Source organism: Fulvia fulva, chromosome 13, assembly GCF_020509005.1.
Source record: "Fulvia fulva chromosome 13, complete sequence".
Lineage (NCBI taxonomy): Eukaryota > Fungi > Ascomycota > Dothideomycetes > Mycosphaerellales > Mycosphaerellaceae > Fulvia > Fulvia fulva.
Window position 1 is genome coordinate 1,406,417 of NC_063024.1, and position 20,954 is coordinate 1,427,370.

The 20,954-nt window shown below is 54.6% G+C and overlaps 9 protein-coding genes across 9 annotated transcripts; 7 read left to right on the forward strand and 2 right to left on the reverse strand.

Moving 5' to 3' along the window:
- Window positions 1–736: 736 nt before the first annotated feature.
- Window positions 737–1,778, forward strand: CLAFUR5_14504 (Protoporphyrin uptake protein 1; the record flags this gene model as incomplete). The annotated part of the gene is made up of 3 exons (XM_047913652.1): window positions 737–899; window positions 957–1,205; window positions 1,255–1,778. 3 exons carry the CDS (start codon window positions 737–739, stop codon window positions 1,776–1,778), a joined length of 936 nt encoding a protein of 311 aa, XP_047769734.1.
- A 1,071-nt stretch (window positions 1,779–2,849) lies between these two features.
- CLAFUR5_14505 (Tyrosinase family protein asqI) lies at window positions 2,850–4,126 on the forward strand (the record flags this gene model as incomplete). Its single annotated transcript, XM_047913653.1, has 3 exons — window positions 2,850–3,437; window positions 3,490–3,657; window positions 3,707–4,126. 3 exons carry the CDS (start codon window positions 2,850–2,852, stop codon window positions 4,124–4,126), a joined length of 1,176 nt encoding a protein of 391 aa, XP_047769735.1.
- An 89-nt stretch (window positions 4,127–4,215) lies between these two features.
- CLAFUR5_14506 (Mono-ADP-ribosyltransferase) lies at window positions 4,216–8,192 on the reverse strand (the record flags this gene model as incomplete). The annotated part of the gene is made up of 2 exons (XM_047913654.1): window positions 4,216–4,810; window positions 4,870–8,192. The coding sequence occupies 2 exons, from the start codon at window positions 8,190–8,192 to the stop codon at window positions 4,216–4,218; spliced, it is 3,918 nt and encodes a 1,305-aa protein (XP_047769732.1).
- Window positions 8,193–8,761: 569 nt separating this feature from the next.
- Window positions 8,762–10,132, forward strand: CLAFUR5_14507 (uncharacterized protein; the record flags this gene model as incomplete). Its single annotated transcript, XM_047913655.1, has 1 exon — window positions 8,762–10,132. One exon carries the CDS (start codon window positions 8,762–8,764, stop codon window positions 10,130–10,132), a length of 1,371 nt encoding a protein of 456 aa, XP_047769733.1.
- Window positions 10,133–10,285: 153 nt separating this feature from the next.
- CLAFUR5_14508 (uncharacterized protein) lies at window positions 10,286–10,519 on the forward strand (the record flags this gene model as incomplete). Its single annotated transcript, XM_047913656.1, has 1 exon — window positions 10,286–10,519. One exon carries the CDS (start codon window positions 10,286–10,288, stop codon window positions 10,517–10,519), a length of 234 nt encoding a protein of 77 aa, XP_047769736.1.
- Window positions 10,520–10,606: 87 nt separating this feature from the next.
- CLAFUR5_14509 (uncharacterized protein) lies at window positions 10,607–11,158 on the reverse strand (the record flags this gene model as incomplete). The annotated part of the gene is made up of 1 exon (XM_047913657.1): window positions 10,607–11,158. One exon carries the CDS (start codon window positions 11,156–11,158, stop codon window positions 10,607–10,609), a length of 552 nt encoding a protein of 183 aa, XP_047769737.1.
- A 905-nt stretch (window positions 11,159–12,063) lies between these two features.
- CLAFUR5_14510 (2,4-dichlorophenol 6-monooxygenase) lies at window positions 12,064–13,945 on the forward strand (the record flags this gene model as incomplete). Its single annotated transcript, XM_047913658.1, has 2 exons — window positions 12,064–12,256; window positions 12,312–13,945. The coding sequence occupies 2 exons, from the start codon at window positions 12,064–12,066 to the stop codon at window positions 13,943–13,945; spliced, it is 1,827 nt and encodes a 608-aa protein (XP_047769437.1).
- A 746-nt stretch (window positions 13,946–14,691) lies between these two features.
- Window positions 14,692–16,230, forward strand: CLAFUR5_14511 (Vegetative incompatibility protein HET-E-1; the record flags this gene model as incomplete). The annotated part of the gene is made up of 1 exon (XM_047913659.1): window positions 14,692–16,230. The coding sequence occupies one exon, from the start codon at window positions 14,692–14,694 to the stop codon at window positions 16,228–16,230; it is 1,539 nt and encodes a 512-aa protein (XP_047769436.1).
- A 934-nt stretch (window positions 16,231–17,164) lies between these two features.
- Window positions 17,165–20,689, forward strand: CLAFUR5_14512 (1,3-beta-glucanosyltransferase gel1; the record flags this gene model as incomplete). The annotated part of the gene is made up of 5 exons (XM_047913660.1): window positions 17,165–17,618; window positions 17,671–18,586; window positions 18,699–18,835; window positions 19,249–20,138; window positions 20,444–20,689. 5 exons carry the CDS (start codon window positions 17,165–17,167, stop codon window positions 20,687–20,689), a joined length of 2,643 nt encoding a protein of 880 aa, XP_047769439.1.
- Window positions 20,690–20,954: the final 265 nt, after the last annotated feature.

The following is a 20,954-nucleotide window of genomic DNA, read 5'->3' on the forward strand; positions in this document are numbered from 1 at the left end:
ATCAGACCGCTGCTGCACTCGATGGTGTTGAAGTGAAGCCACTTCCGAGCTTGCGAGGTAGCTCTTATCCAAATATGTATAGAAACGACTAATGTTAACGACTTTGATGTAGTTGCTCTGCAACACAACACGCCCTTTCCGAATCTTCCTGCGATGCTGACTAGCTTTCCACCCACAGTCTTCGCACTCGTATCGAGTAAGCCTGTATCATCAATACGAGCAAACGACGACACCACCCTTGCTAGCATGACTTGGCAGTTCGCCCGCACGTGGCTCAAACGGGTATACGGACCAGATGACAGTGGCTATGGTGAGACGATCGGGACAGCATTGTTCTCAGATCTCTTGTGCTGCCATCGATGTTCCCTTGCTGACCATGCTTTCTGCTTATCTGGAGAACTCCGGGTGGACAACTGGAGATGCTATGCTCCGGCATGAGTGCACAATGCTGTCCTGTCCTGCACAAACACCACTTCCACGTGCGTATCGCTTCGGTACCTGGCTGGATGGCATCACATCTCCCCTCCGAGCTTCTGCTTCGCCACGTTGCCACCGTAGGCTTAGGGACTGTTGACTGGATTTAGGTCTGGCGTGGATGAGATCGACTGGTGCATCGCCTCACATGCGATTGTATATGAGCGGAAAGGAAGACTCTGGCCGGTAAGCACAACAATCTTCATCTCCAACGACGACCGAGATTTCCATTACACCTCAATCACCAGGATACTGACCAAATATGGCCGGAGGCGACGATGGCGACTACTACAATGGTTACACACCATCAATCGCAGCAGCATCAGTCTTCGCCGCCCTCTTCGGCATTCTAACACTTCTCCATGGCTACCAGCTCTTCCGCACGAAGACTTGGTACTTCCTGGCCTTCTTCGCCGGTGGAATCTGTACGTCACGCAGTACTTCAATATGCCGTGAAGATGCGCATGGCTGACGATAGGTAGTCGAAACGGTTGGCTTCATCGTCAGAACCATCTCCGCAAGTGAAGAGCCTGAATACACCAGAGCGCCCTATATAGTCAGCCAAGTCGCAGTCCTGGTCGCACCCTCGCTCTTCGCTGCGAGCATGTATATGGAGCTGGCAAGGATTATTCGCCTGACGGGAGGCGAGGTCTATTCCATGATTCGTGTCACTTGGTTGACGAAGATCTTCGTGGTGGGCGATGTGATTGCCTTTCTGACCCAAACTCTCGGTATGTTTATCAGACTCAGCACATTTCGTCCATGTGCTAACATGGCCAGGTGCCGGCTTGCTCGCAAGTTCATCCTCCTCCTCCCACGACACAGGCCGCACCATAATCCAGATCGGCCTCAATGTGCAGATCGTCTTCTTCGCCCTCTTCGTCGTCGTCGCGCTCCTCTTCCACTTCCGCATCGCCAAGAACCCAACTCAGAAGGTCCGGAAGAACCGCATCCCGTGGAAGAAACATCTTGACAACATTTACACTGCCAGCAGTATGGTTCTGGTAAGATGCGTCTTCCGATTCATCGAGTATGCTATGGGGGAGTATAGTTATCTTATGACGAATGAGTGGGTTATATATGTGTTTGATGCGCTGCTGATGGTGTTTGTTATGGTGGCTTTTGCGGTTGTGCATCCGAGTGAGGTTGGAGCGCTGCTTAATGGGAAGGGGAAGGCGATTGTGAAGGTTGTGTTTGCAAGAGAGGTCGCGGTCGCGATGGTGGCGGATTATGACTGGATGCAGAGGGAGCAGGATGCGTCGCTTGATTCGGCCCAAGAGATGACGGCTTATCATGGCGTGTGATGAGATGGCAGAGTGGCTGAGGCTCTTGGACTGGTGGGAAGCACATTGCGGTGTGGCAGGGGATTTGGTATTGACTTGACCGTGTTGTAGCTCCGCCTTTCTGGTAGTATTTGAGCCAAGCTTGACTGTGGCTGTCAGCCTCCGTCGTACAGGTCTCGCGACATGCGATGGGACTCAATCCTGCCCGTCTTCCTTGGATATCACCTCACCGAATCTGTCTGCGCAATCTCTGTGTCCAAGCCTTGGGTCAAACAATTGACCCGTCTCTCCGGGCTTGGTAGAATCTGCTAAGGTGCGACACTGGAACGAGACCACTTGGCTGCAGGGGTCCTTCGTGGCAAGGCAAAAGTTACAGCTACCGTTTGGCCTGTCGCAGTCCGCGGTGGGTCACACGTTTCTCAGTCCGGTCAAGGACCACAGCGTGTCGTTCTGGAGACTTGAGAGCGTGCACAAGACATGTAGTTTATGCTTGCCTCCGTGGCGTTTTCCGTTCCTGGTTCGTGGCTTACAACAGGGCCCGAAAAGGTCGTTGCAATGCAGGACATCCCATAGACTATTACCAGATCGTATTGGAGGACCGTGATATCGTGCAGCCATGACGATGCCCTGGTTGGCAAGTCTCGATGGTAGCTCAGCATGTTGTGAAAGTAAAGTTCTCGGAATCCGACGAAAGCTGCCAATGCAAGGGCGATGGCCAATCACATTCACTTGAGCGGGGCTACGGGACCGTCCGAAAGCCCGTGCTGGGCACGATTCTGCGAAAACAGCGAATGCTTCGGAGTCCTGTCCTACAAGCATCATGTTGCCCATGCAAAAACGCGTCTACCACATGTCGCGACGGAGATGGCTCAGTTGCTCAATAGTCCGATGACCCGGGTGGCAGATGGACCGCGCGCCCACCGTCTCGCGCCATTGTGGAAGCGAAATGTCCTTGATGTTTATAAGAACAAGCTGACCAGCCCATGCTGTCATCTTGCTTATTGAATAGGTACTCGATTCCATACACGTCGCTTTCAGCAGGGTCAAGTTCTTCCTGCCAGATTCGTTGTTTGGATCCGCATTGCTCTCCCCATGCTCCCAAGCACGTCACTGGCACTTGCGTGCCTTTCTGGACGCCGACTCTACACCTTCGCGGCGCCTACATCAGATTCACCCGCTGCCTATAGCTCAGAAGGAGCTCCATCATCACAGTGGCCTGTCGACTACAGCACGTCTCTGACCCACTGGGACACCAAGATCGCGAACCAGACATCGAATGTGCAGAAGATCTACCCTGGCTATGGGCTCGATGCACCTCGCGTGGCGCCAATCAACGGCACTGTATCAGACTGGTGGTACTTCCATGCGTTCTCTCTCAATGGCGATGGTGATGTTTCCAGCGTGAACTTCAACTTCTACACCACATCACCAGGTGGCTACCCACTGCTCCAGAACAAATCTACCATCCTGGACCTAGAGATCTTCGGTAGCTTCCCGAACGGCACAAACTACTGGGCGAACGAATATCCCCAGACAGCATCAGTCATGACTGCAGGTAGCAGCTCGAATGGCAAGTGGGGACCGTACGGCAGCTGGGAGAGTAGTCCCGATGGGAAGTACTGGCAGCTTGACTTTGACATGCCTACTTCTGAGCTTGTTGGAACAGTCAAGATCCACTCGGTTTGTGCTCGTATTACGGTTCCTTGGACAGCACGCATACTGACTCTTACAGAATGGTGCACCACCTCACATTGCTTGTGGCCCGGCGGTAGAAGGCGGCGAGCAAGAGTTCCACCCTCACCTGTGGTGGTCAAACGCCCTCGCAGACGGTAACGCCGAGGTCGACCTGACATACAAGGGCGAAAGCCTTAGCTTCTATGGCATTGGCTACCACGACAAGGCAAGTTGGCAGTCCCCTGGTTTCCAGAATCTGGACTAACATTGAGTAGACATGGGAAGACCAAAACTTCTACCAATCAGTCGGAAACTGGTACTGGGCCCAAGGCCGTGTCGGTCCCTACTCCTTCGTCTTCTACGACTCCCGCGACCGCAACGGCGGCGAGCACTTCCTCTCCTACATCGCCAAGGACGGCGAGATCATCACCAGCACATGTGCCGAGAACTCGGTCATCGCACGTCCATGGGGTAACGATATTACCTACCCACCTACCATGCAGAGTGGTGCTCCGCTTGGCTTGACTGTGGATTTTGATGTCGAGGGCAAGAACTTCCACGTCAACTTCACCAGCTACGGCATCGTTACCGAGAACCCAGCATACACGAGATGGCTCGCTACTACTGAGGGAGGTTTTGAGGGCGAGGAACAGTACAACGGTACCACTGTGTGGGAAGTGGTCAAGCTCCAGTAAGAGATAGATAGACTAGAGCGAACGTGATTGCAAGAGACGGCTACGCGAGGCAGTGTATATACTGATATTATGTGCCCGTGGACAAACAATCACGTCTTCCTTACCCCACTGCGCAACGTGCTGATATTGCTAAGCATAGCAGGAACAACGTGATTCGCAATCGGCGCTCGGAAGCCTTCGGGCAGCAAGAAGATATACCTCAACAACAGCTTCGTCGGATCTGTCGCAACATGAATGCCGTTGCCGCGAGAAGCGTCGTTCCCGGCATACTCAATGCCAAGCAACACTTTCTTATTCACATAAGCCGAATGCTGAGCAGCAAACGTCGGCTGTTGACATGGGGCTTGACTAGCATATCCCACAGCAGTAGAGGGGTTCTCTGCCAGGTATATACCACTTCCATGTGCAGCACCATGAGTCTGGAAGCTTGTGCTGCTGAGGACTTTCAAGCCCTGGCAGAGGATTGGCCAAAGACGGTCCATGCTGGTACCATGGAAGAGGACTTGTCGCGGTTGCAGGTGGTCATGTTTGGCGAAAGCCGCAGCGATTGGTGGAGGGCTATCGACCATGACGAATTGTAAGACATTCGGGAGGTTAGGAATGCGCAGAGGCCCCGAGTTTGCGGAGGCAAGGACGCCTTTGTAGCCGTTGCAGAGCCATGATAGCAACAGTTCGCCGCGAAGACTACGGTAGTCGTGTGTCAGCTTTGCTCGACGAATCATGCTGCGACCGGGCAGATATACCTATACTTCGACTTGATCTGATAGAGATCATCCAAGCTTTTCACTGCCGTTGCTATAGAAGGTATCTTGTTCATGAGGTCCAACAGCGGCGCATTCTGATTGAGCCGAGCAGGGCGCGTAGGCAAGAGGTCTAGGGTACCTTTGATCGACATCCACGTAACGGAGGCTTGCACCGCTGCCAACAATAGTTCAACAACAGGCTCATCAAGACGGACATCTGCTAGTCGTACTTCCAGACTCGACTGTATCCAGATCGCCCAACATCCGTTCGCAGCGCAGAGAGTTGGCCGGTATAGGTCAGCTTGCAAGGACTGATCGCACACGATACAATGGTTGCCAAAGAGCTTGATGGCACGCTCGATGTTCCTGTAGATGACGCCGACTGATGTTCCTCGTGTGCTGTGGGTCGATACTAGCCACCTCCAGTCGCTCCTCATAATAGCATAGCCGATACGTGTGTCTCTTCCCTCACAGGGTAAACGATGTGGCGTTGATTGGCTTAGCTTCATGGGATTGTGCTTGATGCTGTGCCAGTCTGTTTGTGGATCACACACATGTACACAGAACGATTCCCACGAGCCACTGGGCGCTCTTGTTATGCGGACAATGATGCTTTCACTTGCTGTCAGACCCATCGCTTTTCGCTGCAGCAGCTTCAGATGGGCCGTGGAAAATGAGAGCTCGAGTGTTCTCTCGTCGACCTGTTCGACCATGTTGATAATGTCATCTGGCAGACTTAGATTCTCATCATCTGTCGTCGATGTAGTGTCCTCTATCTTGAGCTTGAGCAGAAGGGCTGCCACGCCAGATTTGTCTGTACGCTTCAATTGGGCCCTCGTAGCGTCGAGCTCGGCTGCTCCCTTCATCAGGTCTGCTACTCGGCGCAGAAAGTAGTCTTTAGCAAGATCCGCCTTCGCAGTCGGTGGTAGGTGTAATGCTACAGCAAGACATTGCAACGCTTTCGTTGTGCTCTGGTCAAGAACTGTGGTCGCTAGCCAGACATTGAGCTGCACAGCTGCGACGTACAGAGACTGGGTCAACGACAGATCAATAAGCTTACAACACTGCTCAAAGCAGGAATGTGAAGCTTCTTTGATCAGTTGCACACCAGCCAATGTCGTCCCAGCATATGCATGGGTGTTTGTCAGACACTGTAGAATGTGGAGCATTGCAGTTCGACGCTCCTCTCGACTTTCTTGCTTCACACAGCTCAGGGCCTGAAATACAGTCTCTGATTGCACCCTGTCGAATGCAGTGTAAATGCAGCGAATGCTCTGATTCGAGTTCGGCATGGCGTGAAGGTCGTCCAGAGTTCTGCTGTACGCACTCAGTCTCTGTGTCCACGCCAGAGCTGCGTCGAGATGGCTAATAGTATCGTCAAAGACCCTATACAGATTCCAAATCCAGTGCTCGTATGTACTGACTGCACAGTCTGTAAAAGTCCGCAGCTGCAGTACATACTGAGGTGATAAGCGGTACATGCCCATGACATACCGCACCAAGCTTCGCCAACAGTCCTTGTGACTACCAGGCTGCTGAACAGCATCCGCAGCAAGTGCCATAGCTTGCCGGCACACATCAGAAGCACTTGAGTCGGTGGATCGCGTGATACATGCAGAGAGTGCTCGGGCTGAAGCCTCTTGCAACAGCGCCAGGTCGATGATACACCCAGTGCGAGCAACGAGCGGAGTGTCCTGCGCGCCGGCGAGCGACAATGCTGCTGAACGCTTACTGCTAGAAGTCGTTCGCACCCAGAGCGCATGGAGATGGTGCATCAAAGCCAGCTCTTCATCGCCAGTGGTATCATTTCCAAAGACGAAGTCTCGGATGTACTTTGTCGCGAGAACTTCCAGTGTACCGTTGTCAGCAACGATGGCCTTGTACAAGGCAGAGAACGTGTATAGACTCTTCAGCCAAATGCCGTGTTCGGCATCGAAGCTTGTCTCCCTCAGCTCCGCCCCTTGTAGCCACGAGGACGATGGGGTGAGGGCTAGTTGGAAGCTACTAATGGCATTTGCGTGCGCGCTTTGCAAGGCCTGGTCGTGTCCGACCCAATCGAGATACTGGTTCCTGAGAGAGTCTGTGGCCCGGTAGACTTGCGTCATGATGTCGTCCTTGAGATACGTTCGCAGCTCCGCGTAAGCATCTTTGTCGAGAATCCGTAGCCCCTTGATGATGGTCGATGTCAGGCAGCGTGGGGCCAGTGGTGCGTCCTCCCGTTGCAAGACCATCATGAGGAAGGCCTGAGCTTCCTCAGATATCGCATCTTTGCATAGTTTCATTAGGTGGAGGGCGTGGTCATCGAGGCCAAGCTGCTTGTCCATACAAACATGCTCGAAAAACAATGCTTCTGTGCCTATGGGGCCATCGCTGCATATCCCGTCGACCGCGCAGAATAGATCATCCGAGAACCTTCTCAGCTCCTTGGCATCTGCATCTAGTAGTCGAGGACCGGGTGTTAGGCCGTTGGTTTTGAGCCAATGGTTGAATGTGCCGTTCGTAATGTGATATGCTGGTGCTGATGGCGAAATCTCTCTACATGTGCCGCCGAGGCTCTCGGGATCTGGCCCTAGCAGCGTCCACAATGCGCGCATATGCTTCTCATGCCATAACGCCTGCCATCGCAGTATACGATCTCCGTGTGGCCGCCAGCAGGCCCAACTATGCCATCTTGGTATGTTCGGTCCAAGCAGCTCTTCCAGTGCCGTTGATATGCCTTCAGGACGAGCTTGCAGTCTCGATAGAACCGATGCATACGGAATAGCTGCAGTCCAGTCTTCCCACAGCCGTGAAATCGCCAGTGAATCATCAACCCTGTGCAGGAGCCGGATGGTGATGTCGATTGCGCGTAAATATAAGGTTGGCTCGACAGGTAATGACGGCGAGCACCATTTGCTCAAGATTGCATACACGGCCGAGTGAGGCGATGTCAACGACGTCAGCTCTTGGGCAGTCTGTATCAGGAGTGTGGCCCAACGGCCATCGTGCACGAACGATATAACGTTGCTGCACTGACTAGACGCAACGACGGCTTGTAGATATTGGTCCACGGGCTCGGCGGAGATACGAGAAAGCACAGCTAGTAACGCTTCGTGTGTCATCCGATGTGAACAAGCCGCTAAATCCACCGCCTTGTTTGGATGGTTATTTCGTCTGTATTGGTCACTGAAGCATGTCGTTTCGCCAAGTACACGTCCGTATGTGATCGTAGGTCCTTCCAAGGGAACGCCAGAGCGATCGAAGTGTGTACTGGTAGGAGTCCATTGGCGGTCTGGTCGATGTCCTTGTGCCATTGTTCCGGAGTGTATCTTCTGTGAAACCATTTGATCGACGTTCCGTGTGACTTGAGCAAGGCGTTAGGGGTCGACGCCAATGCGATCACTCCCTGAGAGGCATCAAACGCATAGGTATTCAGAGCATCCATGAGGTCGGACGAGCATCAACACAACGGCAACACTGATGGATGCAAAAAGTCACAGCTTGTCCTTTGGTACCACAAACTCGCTCATAGCAGGCATACAGCACGAGGCTATGTCCTACTGTGTACTTGCCATCAGTTGGTTCGGCTGTTCTTGCACTGCCAACCACAAAGCTTGGCCTTCGTTGGTGCTCGGGCGGCCTCGCTTCACATGCACGCAGCCTCCACCGCTAGGCACGATAGACTTTCGCGTCAGCCTCAATTCGATCATGTGTGTGGTAAAGATGCCTTACCCGTCAAGTACTTCCCAAGACCACCCCATGCCTGCCAGCAACACAATGGTAGAATAATTTCCTGAGCACACTTTAGTCACTACGCGTGGGAAATCGTCTGTGAACTATGTTTGATGCTCATCCTTTTTCAAAACAAGCCAGAAGCCTATCTCGCTCTGATATAGCTTCGACAAGTCCTACGATGCCCAAGGAGGGAGTCAACCATCACACTGCGACTGTATCAGCTGGACCATCATCGGCGGACGACTACAACATCATCAACGAGCTCCTCGAGGCCGTTGAGCGAAATCCAAATTCTGGGGAGGCGCGTTGCGTGCTGGCCGAGCAATACGATGCGTGGGGCTGGAAAGATGCTGCCGGAGATTTCATGGAAGAGATTCTCGGGTTACAACCAGAAGACTCAACCGCGAGAGAGTGGCTTGCGGCCAATGGCCGACTCCAAGAATGCGCGTCGACAGCGTCAACAGCGTCAACAGCGGTACAGGCAACCGAGAGTAACGATGACATCGCTCGGAAATTTTTGTCTCCTGGAGGACTTCGAGAACTGGGGAATGGCTACAAATTGCTCCTATCCGATGCGCAGGGCCTTCTCTCCGAGTTGCAGGCATTTCAAGATATGTGCGGGCCAGAGACAGATATCGCAGGCCAGATCGCTGATGTTCGAGCCATAGCTGAAGGGCGCTTGACATCCGCGGTAAAAGCCAGAGCGCCCCCTGCAGTACGTACTGTTGCTCAAGGCATTAAGCAAAGTCCAGCACCGCAACGAGTAGACAACGTCTGCAACGACCTGGAAGCAAATGTTCGATGGATCCGCAACCAAGCATCAGGAAAGCAATCTGACCAGATTCGAGAAACAGTCCGCAAAAGAGCTGAAGCCATCAAGGCAGCTCTAGCACCAGAGTTACATCACTTCGTCGACGATGCTTGGATGCATGTCGAACACGAGATCCTCGGCAGAAAGTACCAGAATGGTGGCCAGACGATGCTTGGGGACCTGGTAATTGCCATTCCGCGAACGGACTTCTATTGCAGTGGCGATGGATATGCATGGGACATGGCAGAGTTGGCCTCAGCCATCAAGGCAAATGGAGGTGTCATGCGAAACCCGTTGTCCAAGCAATTATTCTCAGCAGACGATGTGCGATCCATTATCAGGCATCCACTTGGTAAAGGCCTAGCCGCGCTCCAGCTCAAGCAGAAAGAACTCACCAGTGGTGTCCGAAAGAGCACGATCAGCAAGCTGAATGAGATGGCGGCAGTGCTTCTGGGCGACCAGACACTTGATGCCGCAGCCAGCCGTGAGGCGGTCGAGGGCTTCCTGACGTACACTGCCACATTGCCACAGGCTGAGCAGAACGCCCTGAAGGATCTTCGTGTACCCGCCAAGGACAGTCACACCGAACAGCCATTCGATGTGACGATAGGCGATGCTGTGGAGGACGCAAAAGCGAACCGGCAGTGTTTCCACAAGACGGGAGACCTGCTTTCACAGGCTGCCAGGTTCCTTGCGAGTCAGAAGATGGGCACGCAGATGCCTGGCGCGTGGAGCTGAAGTCCTAGTTCGAAGCTGCGGATGTAGACTGTGCAATTGAGGGCCAAGTGCAATGAGTGCCTGAGCGATGGGAAGGCGCAGCGTGATGTTGTTTGTGGAGGATAGCCGAGGCGGGCTGTACGGACGACCGTTATTCGAATAGTCTCAGTCATCATGGTGCATGTCACTGGTTTTACTGGAATGTTCGAGTTCGAGGCTCGCGAAGCCCCGAACCCCACAGCCAGCACAAGTTTCGCGAAATTGGTGGTGGTAGGAGCCCTCGCTAGGCCTGCTACTCCAACCCAGATACGACAAGCGCTTCGAAACGTTCCGATCGACAATAGGGACAGAGGGTTCAACTGTCAAACGTGGATCGAGAGTGCTCTCAAGGCCCTGAAGGACCATTGACACATATCGGCTAAGGATTATGACGAGGCATTGGACGGTATGGTCGAAGCTATTGCAGAGGCTGAGGACGAGGAGGAGTGATAGCGTTCATGGACGCTGCCAGCGTGCAATTGCTTGGTGTGTTAAGAGCTCTGTTGGATAGCGAGTCTCGAAAATGTCGATGGCAAGATGATGCCACCCTTTGCAAGATGTTGGACGGTCAAAGAAATTGACGGGCTCCCAGTACTCGGGATACCAGCCTGCAAACTCCCAGGCTAGGAGAGCTACGATCTGGCCACCGCGGACCATGATGTTTCGTGGGGATAGATCGGCATGTGAGAACAGAATGCGATGGCCGGTTCGAGCGTGCAAGCTGTCCTCGAGCGTTTCGCGAACGAGCCGTGGGGTCCGCTTTCCCAGGTCAAGTATGAACATGTTGAAGTCCGTTTCTCGCTCGAATGGTCCGCCTGTGTAGTCACTGATGTAGCGGCAGTCCCGTGCAGGCCCGTCACACGCTCCGATGAGTTGCGGCCCTGGCGCGGGGGTGGCAGCGCGCATGGTTGATATGATGCCACGCAATTGTGACGCGAGAGACTTTCTGGCCTCAGCATGCATGGTGTCCCATGCGTCCTCTAGGCACACTCCATCAACAAAGTCCATGCACATGGTACACATGCCTCCTGAGTGACGGCGACATCATGGACCCGCGGCACGGGGAGGCCTAGCGTACTAGCCAAGCGAAGGGCGTTTCCTTCTTCTTTGCGAACTCGTGCTCCGGTCTTCCGAACGACATGGTGGTGTCGGGAAATCTTGCAGCCGTCTTCGAATGCCGTAGAGACCAACACGCCTGGGCTGAATCATCAGTCCGCGGCGGCTGTAGGCGGTAGTCGGTGTCCCAGTGACCTGACCTTCAGGCTCAGAAGCTAGGTCGGCACGGGCAGTTGTCATCTTGTTGCTGTTCATGTTATGTTACATGTATCGCACTGGCTGCGGCGGGCGAGACTTGGTCAACAAAGCCGAAGTTTGGCGTCGTGGATGATGATGGAGCTGAAGTCCTAGGCGGTGCCTCGAGGCTGCGTGATGTTGTTGGTGAAGGAATGCCCTTCTAGCCGCGGCAGACTGAGCAAAATAAGTCACGCTCCAGGCACGGGACCGTCAAAAGTCGCAGTCGGAGAGGCACTCTTTCCTGCACTGATGAGCCGTGAGCATCGGTCACCGGCCCACACAACAACGCTTCGACTGCCACAGTGCTCAACAGCGTGTCTCATGAGTACCGCCCTGTGACAGATGTGGCCACCTTCGCTTGCCATGCAGACCAGCGACGTCAGTGAGGATGGTCGGCAGACCACACCACAGTCCTCCGGCACGTCGTTGAATAATCGAGTGCGCGACAATGCTCGGACAGGTCGGCTGTCAGCCTATAGCACGATAGTCCTCCCAAAGGCGTTCGGAATTCCGATGCACGATTGATAGACATGTAAGTCGTTTGCCTGTACTGACAGTCTTGACTACGCCTAGCATCGTTTTGCTACCAGATCGATACACTCCCCAAGTCATCACTCACCATGGGCAGCATTGAACAGCCCCCGGCCACTCTGCCAGTGCTGGACGCAGATGTCTTGATCGTAGGAGCAGGGCCCTCTGGAGCGGCTTTGGCATGCTTTCTAGGCTCCCACGGCATCAAGGGCGTGATGGTCTCGAACGCCAAGGGACCATCGCCCACTCCTCGTGCCAACTGCCAGAATATGGCTGCTTTCGGTGAGCAGTCAGGTCTCAAGCACTCACAAATCATAAAGTCTAACTCTACCCACAGAATGTCTCCGCGACATTGACCTGGAGCAAGCCGCGCTGGAAGTCTCTCACACTGTCGAAGAGTACTCCACCTACAACAGGATCTGCAAGAGTCTCGTTGGAGCAGAGATCTATCGTGCCTACACCTTTGGCAACGATCCCAAGCGACATGGCGACTACGCCGATGCAAGTCCTTGCAAAACAGCTTGCCTGCCACAAGATCAACTGGAACCCATCCTCCTCGCGAGAGCTTCAGAACGTGGCTGGTCCGTCCGCTTCGAGACGGAACTTGTCCACTTCCAGCAGAACGAGCAGCGTGACATCGTGGAAACCGAGCTTGAACACGCTGTGACAGGCCAGCGCTACGTTGTACGCTCACGCTTCATGTGCGGTGCCGATGGTCCACAGAGCAAGATTGTAAAGGAACTCGACTTCCCACTCAATGTCGGTCCAGGAGGTGGCCTCGCCATCAACGTCTGGATCGAAGCAGACATGGGGCACCTCATGACCACGACCCCCGCTCTACTCTCCTACCTAACCCGCCCCGACCTCGCCCAACCCATGTACGGCATGATGGGCCTCGCGCACTTTATCAAGCCCTGGTCCGAATGGGTCATCTCCCTCATCTGCCATCCGGCCTACCAAAAAGTCACAGCAACCGAAGACGAAATCATGGCTCGCGTGAAGGAGCTCATCGGCGACGACACAATCCCTATGAAGCTGAAGAACATCAGTGTCTGGAAAACAGAAGAAGTCTACGCGGAGCACTACTCAAAGGGAAACATCCACTGCCTAGGCGACGCCGTCCACCGCCACCCGCCCTTCGGCGGTCTTGGCTCCAACACCTGCATCCAAGACGCCTTCAACCTCGCGTGGAAACTCGCCTACGTCCTCAAAGGCCACGGCGGCCCTTCCCTTCTCCAGACTTACAGCACCGAGCGCCAACCCATCGGGAATTACGTCGTCGGGCGCGCGAACGATAATGGACGTCTGAACATGACGCTGTACGGCATGCTCGGCGTCTTCGACCCGGACATCCAGCGCCGCAGCCAAGTCGACGAACTCCTCAAAGCGGACTCGGAGGAAGGCGAGCAGATGCGTAATGCGCTCCGGAACGCCATTCGCGCTCTTGATGATGAACGTCATGGTCTGGGCGGGGAGATGAATCAGTGGTATAAGTCCGATGCCGTTTATACAGGAGATGAGACGGAGGAGCCGTACTGGCCTAGCAACAATGACGAGCTCGCGCTGCATCACACTGTATCGACATACCCCGGCTTCCGCGTCCCGCACGCATGGCTCGGGCAGGCGACGACGAAGCCGGGTCCTCGACCACCACTTGTCTCGACAAGGGATCTGTGTGGACATGGGAAGTTTTCGATTCTTACGGGGATTGGTGGGAAGGAGGCTTGGACTAATGCTGCGACTTGGGTGACTAAGACGCTCGGTGTGGAAATTGATGTGCACAGTATCGGGTGGGGACAGGACTACGAAGATACGTTCTTTACATGGTTCGACAAGCGCGGCGTGGGAGAGAAGGGCGCAGTGCTCGTTCGACCTGACCGCACTGTGGCCTGGAGGTGCAAAGACGTGCCTGCCGCAGGAGCTGTTGAGAGGTTGGAGAATGTGCTGAAGTTGGTGCTTGCCAGGTACTGAACCTCCTCTGCGTCCATTGACTCTATCAGATTTGTGACATGTCAGCGGTTATTGAGGAGACTGGGCATGTAGAGAGCTAATGTATTTGATGATGGGGAGTGGGTCGTGCATGTCACGGTTCACTGCTGCCGTGACGTCGCGCCGCGGCTCTTCCCCGCGGGGAACCCGCATCCCCGCGTGCTAGCGCCTTGGCGCTTTCTTATATATCTCGCGCGCTTCGCGCTTCTCTTTCGTAGCCTTACCGAACAACGCTTGTTTTACGGCAACCCTACACTGTCGTCTCACAGATCACTGCTCGTGATAGTGCAGTGGTCAATAAAATGAGGGCGTTGTTATCTCGCGCCCAGGCCACGAATGCTTTCCTTGTGGCACTATGCCTCAGTGCAATAACTTCTGGCATAAGTTGGGAGCAAGCAGCTGTTTTCTGACTCCATCGTTGAGTTGAGTACTTCAGGTCATTGCCAGGATCAGTGGCAGCGAGACACACCTCTCTTATCAGTCAACATACTTCATGCATTCGTCGCGAGCGCGATTGTTAGCACAACTGATGGCATGCCGCAGCAGGTGGCTGTGGCTGTGTCGCTCATGCATGGAGGATCGACACCGCTTTTTGAAGCACTTTGGGTACATCTGCCTTCTGTCGCAAGATCTCAAAACAGTACGACCCATCATCGTCGAGATCAACTCATCACACCCAATCGCTCTTTGTTGACGTGTAGACGGTACGAAACGGTCGCCCATGCATCATGAGGCTCATCAACATACACACCCTGGAAGTGGGAACTTTCATCGGCGAAGAGATTCCCGAGTATGCGATACTCTCGCATCGCTGGTGTGATGCAGACAACTCCATATCCTTTGCCTCGTTCACCTCTGGCTGCGACAAAGCTAGTGCTGGGTACCGGAAGGTCGTTGATTTCTGCAATTTTGTGAAGAGGGAGAAGGATCACTTCTGGCCTGTAAGAGATACCAAGGATTACGAATGGAGCGAGAAGCTCTGCCCGGGTACCTCTCGACGGCGGGGGGCACGGCATAACTGTGAATTCCTATCAAACGTGGACTGGATCTGGATCGATACTTGCTGCATCGACAAAAGCAGCAGCGCCGAGCTTCCTGAGTCGATCAATTCCATGTACCAGTTCTATGCGCGAGCAAAGGCTTGTATTGTCCACCTCCACGATATTGACACTCCTCCTTGCGGTGAGAGTCTGTGCAATGTCGACTGCGAGACATGTGACCATACAAAGCACCAGATCAAGCATTCGGAGTGGTTCAGGCGAGGTTGGACGCTGCAAGAATTGGTAGCGCCACATACACGAGTGTTCGTCTCGGCAGATTGGAGAATTATCGGTGGCATTTTTGATTTGGTGAAGTGGACGAACGCTTCTGATAATGTGTTATTGAGCTGCGTTGCCGAGGCGTCGAAAATTCCCTCCGTGGTCTTCACCGATCAGCGACAGGTACGCGCCGCCAGTGTCGCTCAAAGGCTAAGCTGGGCCGCCGACCGCGTGACCACGAGAACAGAGGATAGGGCTTACAGCCTCTTCGGCCTTCTGCAGGTCAATTTGCCGTTGTTATATGGCGAAGGCTCGCGTGCATGGCTACGGTTGCAACAAGAAATCGTGCGCTCGTCCGGCGACGAATCAATCTTCGCCTGGGAGGCTGACTGTCCAGGCAGAGAGGGTATGTTACCATCGCCGCAGCCAGTGCTAGCTTCGCATCTGGAGTGGTTCGCCAACAGTCTGGCTGTACGCAGAACGCCCAGGTTCGAGCGGCTGCCATATGTCATCACCAACCAAGGCCTCGAACTTCGTCTGAGAAGCTCAACAGCCTTCTTAACATTCCCTCCGCGTGGTAGAACCATCACTATACCACTCAATTGTGGAGCGACCACTGAGGCCTCGATCTGTGATGTAGGAGCGAGGGTACTCGTGCTTCAGCGCAGAGCACTCTGCGGCCACTACGAACGACTCGGCTGCCCGGAAACACACGCAGTGCCTGATCTCTTCCAAGCGTTGGGACACCAGCCCGAATGGATTGAATGTGACGAGGAGACAATCTACGTGCACACTTCGCCTGACCAATGTCACTCTGGACTGGAGATTGGGGGCCAAGCTGTGACGACTATCCGGGCTACACCACATATGAGCAGTGTGCTGCGGTCCATGACTGCAAATGGAGCCGATGATATGAAGGAAGCCTCGCGTGAGAGACGAATCGAACATACACGTGATCCTGTAGACTATATCAATAAGTTTGTGTCGAGCATGCATTGTGTTTCATAGCACAGCATTTGCTGCATCGTTCCACAGCAGACTCGAGCTCGCTGCCATGTGCGTTGTCCGTAATGATGCTTGATTTTGGGTGTATTGACACGATGGTAGGCAGTGGACGTGCTCTATAGAGATGGCGATCAGCGTCTCGAGTTGTTATGTACAGTAAAGCGATGTGGCACCCATGTGTCTGATCATTGACCAAGTGGATGCCAGATCTTGTCAGCGGTGCTGTGAGTGGCGGCTTCGTATTGATTGAAATTGATGCCGTGGCCCGTGGGCAGTTGATGGATTGACCGAGTGTGGTGTCCCGATCCGAGTATAGTGCCCCTGGACACGCGTGGACTGGGCGCCAAGTCGCCAGTCCTCCAACGACTCCCTCTTGATACGAAGCGTCCAAGAGGTGGCGAACAGGACAAGACATGACACGGGGTGGAAGAGCAGGAAATCATAACATGTGCTGCTCCTGGCATGATGATGAGATGCAGACGCCGAAGCACGCACCTCGGTGTACCACGGCCGGCTCCAATACAAGGTCAAGAACATGAGACGCTGCATCACGTCGTGGGTAGAGGACCAGCAAGCAGTGAATGATGCTACCAGCGACGACGTCGTGTTTGGCATGCTGTTCAGTGTTTGGGGTTGTGAACGTGTCCCAAGAAGTGATTCGCAATCACTCTCCTGCCCAGCCTTGCCATGACCTTGGCGATCAGCTCACCCGAAATAAGTCCACACCTCCATGTCTCGCGCCTTCAACTGCACAACTCCTGTCCTCCCTTCGACAACACCAATTCTTTCTCTTGTTGTTGCGCTACCTTGTAATTCAACCACTGCCGACGCTCGCTCTTCCCATTTTCGCCGCTGTCTTTCGTTCACACCGCCGCAACTTACCTACCGATCCACCTACGCACCTCAAACCCTTACTGATCAAAGCACAACACCCGATATGAAGGCCACCTTCGGAGGCGCCGCGCTGGCGCTCGCGTCCCTCGCAACCGCATCGATCCTCCCTCGCCAGAACTGCAACCTCCCAGCGGTAACCAGCGAAGGCAATGCATTCTGGGCAGATGGCAAGCGTTTCTACGTCCGTGGTGTCGCATACCAGCCCGGCGGTGCCGCCGATGCCGCCGACCCAATGCTTGACATGCAGTCCTTCAAACGCGACGTTGAGGAGTTCAAGAACTTGGGCATCAACACCATCAGAATCTACACCATCGACAACAGCCAGAACCACGATGAGGCCATGGCACTTCTCTGTGACGCGGGCATCTACCTCGCTCTGGATGCCAACACTCCAGGGTACTCGCTGAACAGACAGAACATCGACTCTCTCCACGCCTCCTACAACGACGTCTACCTCCAATCCGTGTTCGCTACCATCGACGCTTTCGCTGGCTACAGTATGTTACACCATCATGCAGCTTTCCGCGAAGTGAGACTAACACCCTCCAGGCAACTTGCTCCTCTTCTTCTCCGGCAACGAAGTCATCAACGCCCGCAACAACACCAACGCCGCCCCATACATCAAGGCCGTCACCCGTGACATGAAGAACTACATCCGCGCCCAGGCCCCTCGTGAAATTCCAGTCGGCTACTCCTCCGCCGACGTTGCCGAGAACATCGAGGCGCAAGCCCTCTACTTCGCCTGCGGTGAGGACGACATCGCCCGCTCCGACTTCTTCGCCTTCAACGACTACTCCTGGTGCGACCCATCCTCCTACCAAGAGTCCGGCTGGTCTGCCAAGGTCGAGACCTACTCCAACTACAGTCTGCCACTCTTCCTGTCCGAGTTCGGTTGCATCACCAACACCCGTGAATGGAACGAGATCGAGGCCCTCTACTCCCCAGAGATGACTGTCGCCTACTCCGGTGGTCTCGCCTACGAGTACACTCTCGAGGCCAACGGTTATGGACTGGTCGAGGTCCAGAACGGCAAGGTCGTACCAAACGAGGACTTCAAGCGTCTGCAGGCCGCCTACGAGGCTACTCCAAACCCAAGCGGTGACGGCGGCGCCCGCCGCGACCGCACCGCGCCAGAGTGCCCAGCTGAGTCCGAGGAGTGGCAAGTCGCCACCACCCTCCTCCCAGAGATGCCAGAGGGTGCCCAGAAGTTCTTCAAGGATGGCGCCGGGACCGGTCCAGGCCTCAGCGACAAGGACGGCAGCCAGTGGGCTGGTACTCCATCCACCACCGAGCCAGATCTCAGCAACGGTGTTTCCAGCACTGAGGCTGAGGACCCAAGCTTCTCCAGCAGCGCTAGCGGTGGCAACTCGAGCAGCGGTGGCGACCAAGAGGGCTCTGCTTCATCGGCTCGTCCAGTCGCTGCTCTTACTGTGCTCGCTCTTGCTGGTGCCCTCGTTATGGGCTTGTAAGGGAGTGGCAGATGAGCATATTGGACATAGTAGTGCTGTACAGTAGTTTCAATCACGGCAGCATGACACGCATGGCATGGGCGTATATGCTTTTTTACTTTTTCCCAGGTGTAAAGGCACGCGTCCCGGCATTGATCACAGTTTAGATGAAGGCTTGGATACTGTAATGCTGGAGTACAGCTTCATGTCAATCAAAATTTACGCAACTATTCGCTTCGTTCCAGCAAGCATGCACAATGGTCAAGGTCAATGTTCTTGAGGCGAGTGGCTCCGCTACAACGATAAAAGCCATGATAGGCCCATCTGCGGTAAGGAACTGGCCGATATCTCTATACTGAGCTACTGCAGGTACGTGAAGCGGGGTGTGATGCCATCACTAATACCCCTCTGAGTCCGCTCTATTGCACTGGAAGAAGAAGGCGCATGCGGTGGGAGAGCAAGCTTGATAAGGATTGCGTCGTCGTCTGCGATGAACACATCGCCCAGAGCTCTACTCAACACGAAGCTTCCAGCACGACAACGACGAAGTGCTTACCGCTAAACAAAATCGCAACGATGTCTGGACTCCTCAACGATGAACCAGCAACCAACACAACCACCAACAGTAGCGACCAAAGGATCCTACCCCAAAGCGGCACAACCGCCCAAGCATCCGCAGCATCCCACGCCCTCATCGACGGCACTTCCACCAACACCAGCTCAATCCTCCACGCCAAACTAACATCAACCCCCCCCCCCCCCGAAATTGTCAAAGCCCACGGCAACTACCTCACCACCTCCACCGGAACCTCGATCTTCGACGCCACAGGCGGAGCCGCAGTAGCATGTATCGGCCACGGCCATCCGAAAGTCAAGGAAGCTATTATGAGGCAACTGGACGAAGTAGAATACTGCTACGCCCCCTTCTTCACCACCTCGGCATCCGAGAACCTGGCGCAGTTGCTGACGGATTCCACGCGAGGGGAGATGAGTAAGGTGTTTATCGTGTCCTCGGGCACAGAGGCGATTGAGGCGAGTCTCAAGCTGGCGCGACAGTATTGTGTGGAGACCGGGCAGACGCAGCGGACAAGGTTCATTGCGAGGTATCAGTCGTATCATGGTAATACGCTTGTCTCCCTGGACGTGGGGCACCACAAGGCTAGGAGGGGAATCTACGAACCTCTCCTGAGCACGAATGTTAGTCACGTCAGTCCTTGCTACATTTATCGTGGGAAAAGACCGGGGCAGAGTGAGGAGGAGTATGCGGCGAGTCTAGCGGCGGAGCTTGACGAGGAGTTCAGGAGAGTAGGACCGGAAACGGTTTGTGCTCTTGTCCTGGAGACGGTCCCAGGTCTCACCCTCGGTGCTCCGCCCCCGCCGCCTGGTTACATCAAAGCCATGAAATCCGTCTGCAACGCGCACGGCGCCCTGCTCATCCTCGACGAAGTAATGTGCGGTATGGGCCGCACGGGCACGCTGCACGCCTGGGAGCAAGAAGGCGTCGTCCCAGATTTGCAGACTGTAGCCAAGGGACTTGGGGCAGGGTACCAGCCTATCGGGGCGTTGCTGGTGGGTAGGAGAGTTGTGGAGGCGGTTGAGAAGGGGACGGGGAGCTTTGTGCATAGTCAGACGTATCAGGGGCATGCGGTGGCTTGTGCGGCGGCGGTGGCGGTGCAGGGGGTTGTGAGGGGGGGGGGGGTTGGTGGGGAGGGTTAGGGAGTTGGGGGAGGTTCTGGGGAGGAGGTTGAGGGAGAGTCTTGGGCGCCATAACAATGTGGGGGATGTAAGGGGGAGGGGGTTTGTTTGGGGGGTGAGTCGGTGTTCTTCTTGGTGCAGTTTGCGAGGGTTGTGCTGACATCCTGCTTCTTTGACAGATTGAGCTTGTGAAAGACAAGACGACCAAGGAACAATTCCCAGCATCCGAAAAGGTCTCCGCGACGATTCATGCAACGCTACAGAAGGAATTCGGAATCTCCTTGCTGCCTGGAGGCGGAGTGGCTGACGGCACGAATGGCGATGTGATAATGCTCGCTCCAGCGTACAACTGCACGCTCGCCGACATTGAACTGATTGTAGAACGAACCGCCAAAGTAATCGAAGCAGTTCTCGGTCCACATTGATAATCGTCCAGTCTGTAGCCCAAAAAGATCTAGAGGGCTCGTTATGAGTAAGAAAGTTTCTGTGTTGTTGTCTTGGGACCCATTCGGGTGACGTGAGCGTTGATCGAGTGATGTTCGTTCCCGTGACAAGCTGGGTTGATAGATGTGGTAGACGGGAGGCTGGATTGTGAACGATTTTCAAGGCGAACAGGTCTGTGTGGGTACGTCTGTCTGTCAGCGGCTGGAACGCTGGCTGCGGTGTGTTATCCGCCTCCTCCTGTTCTTC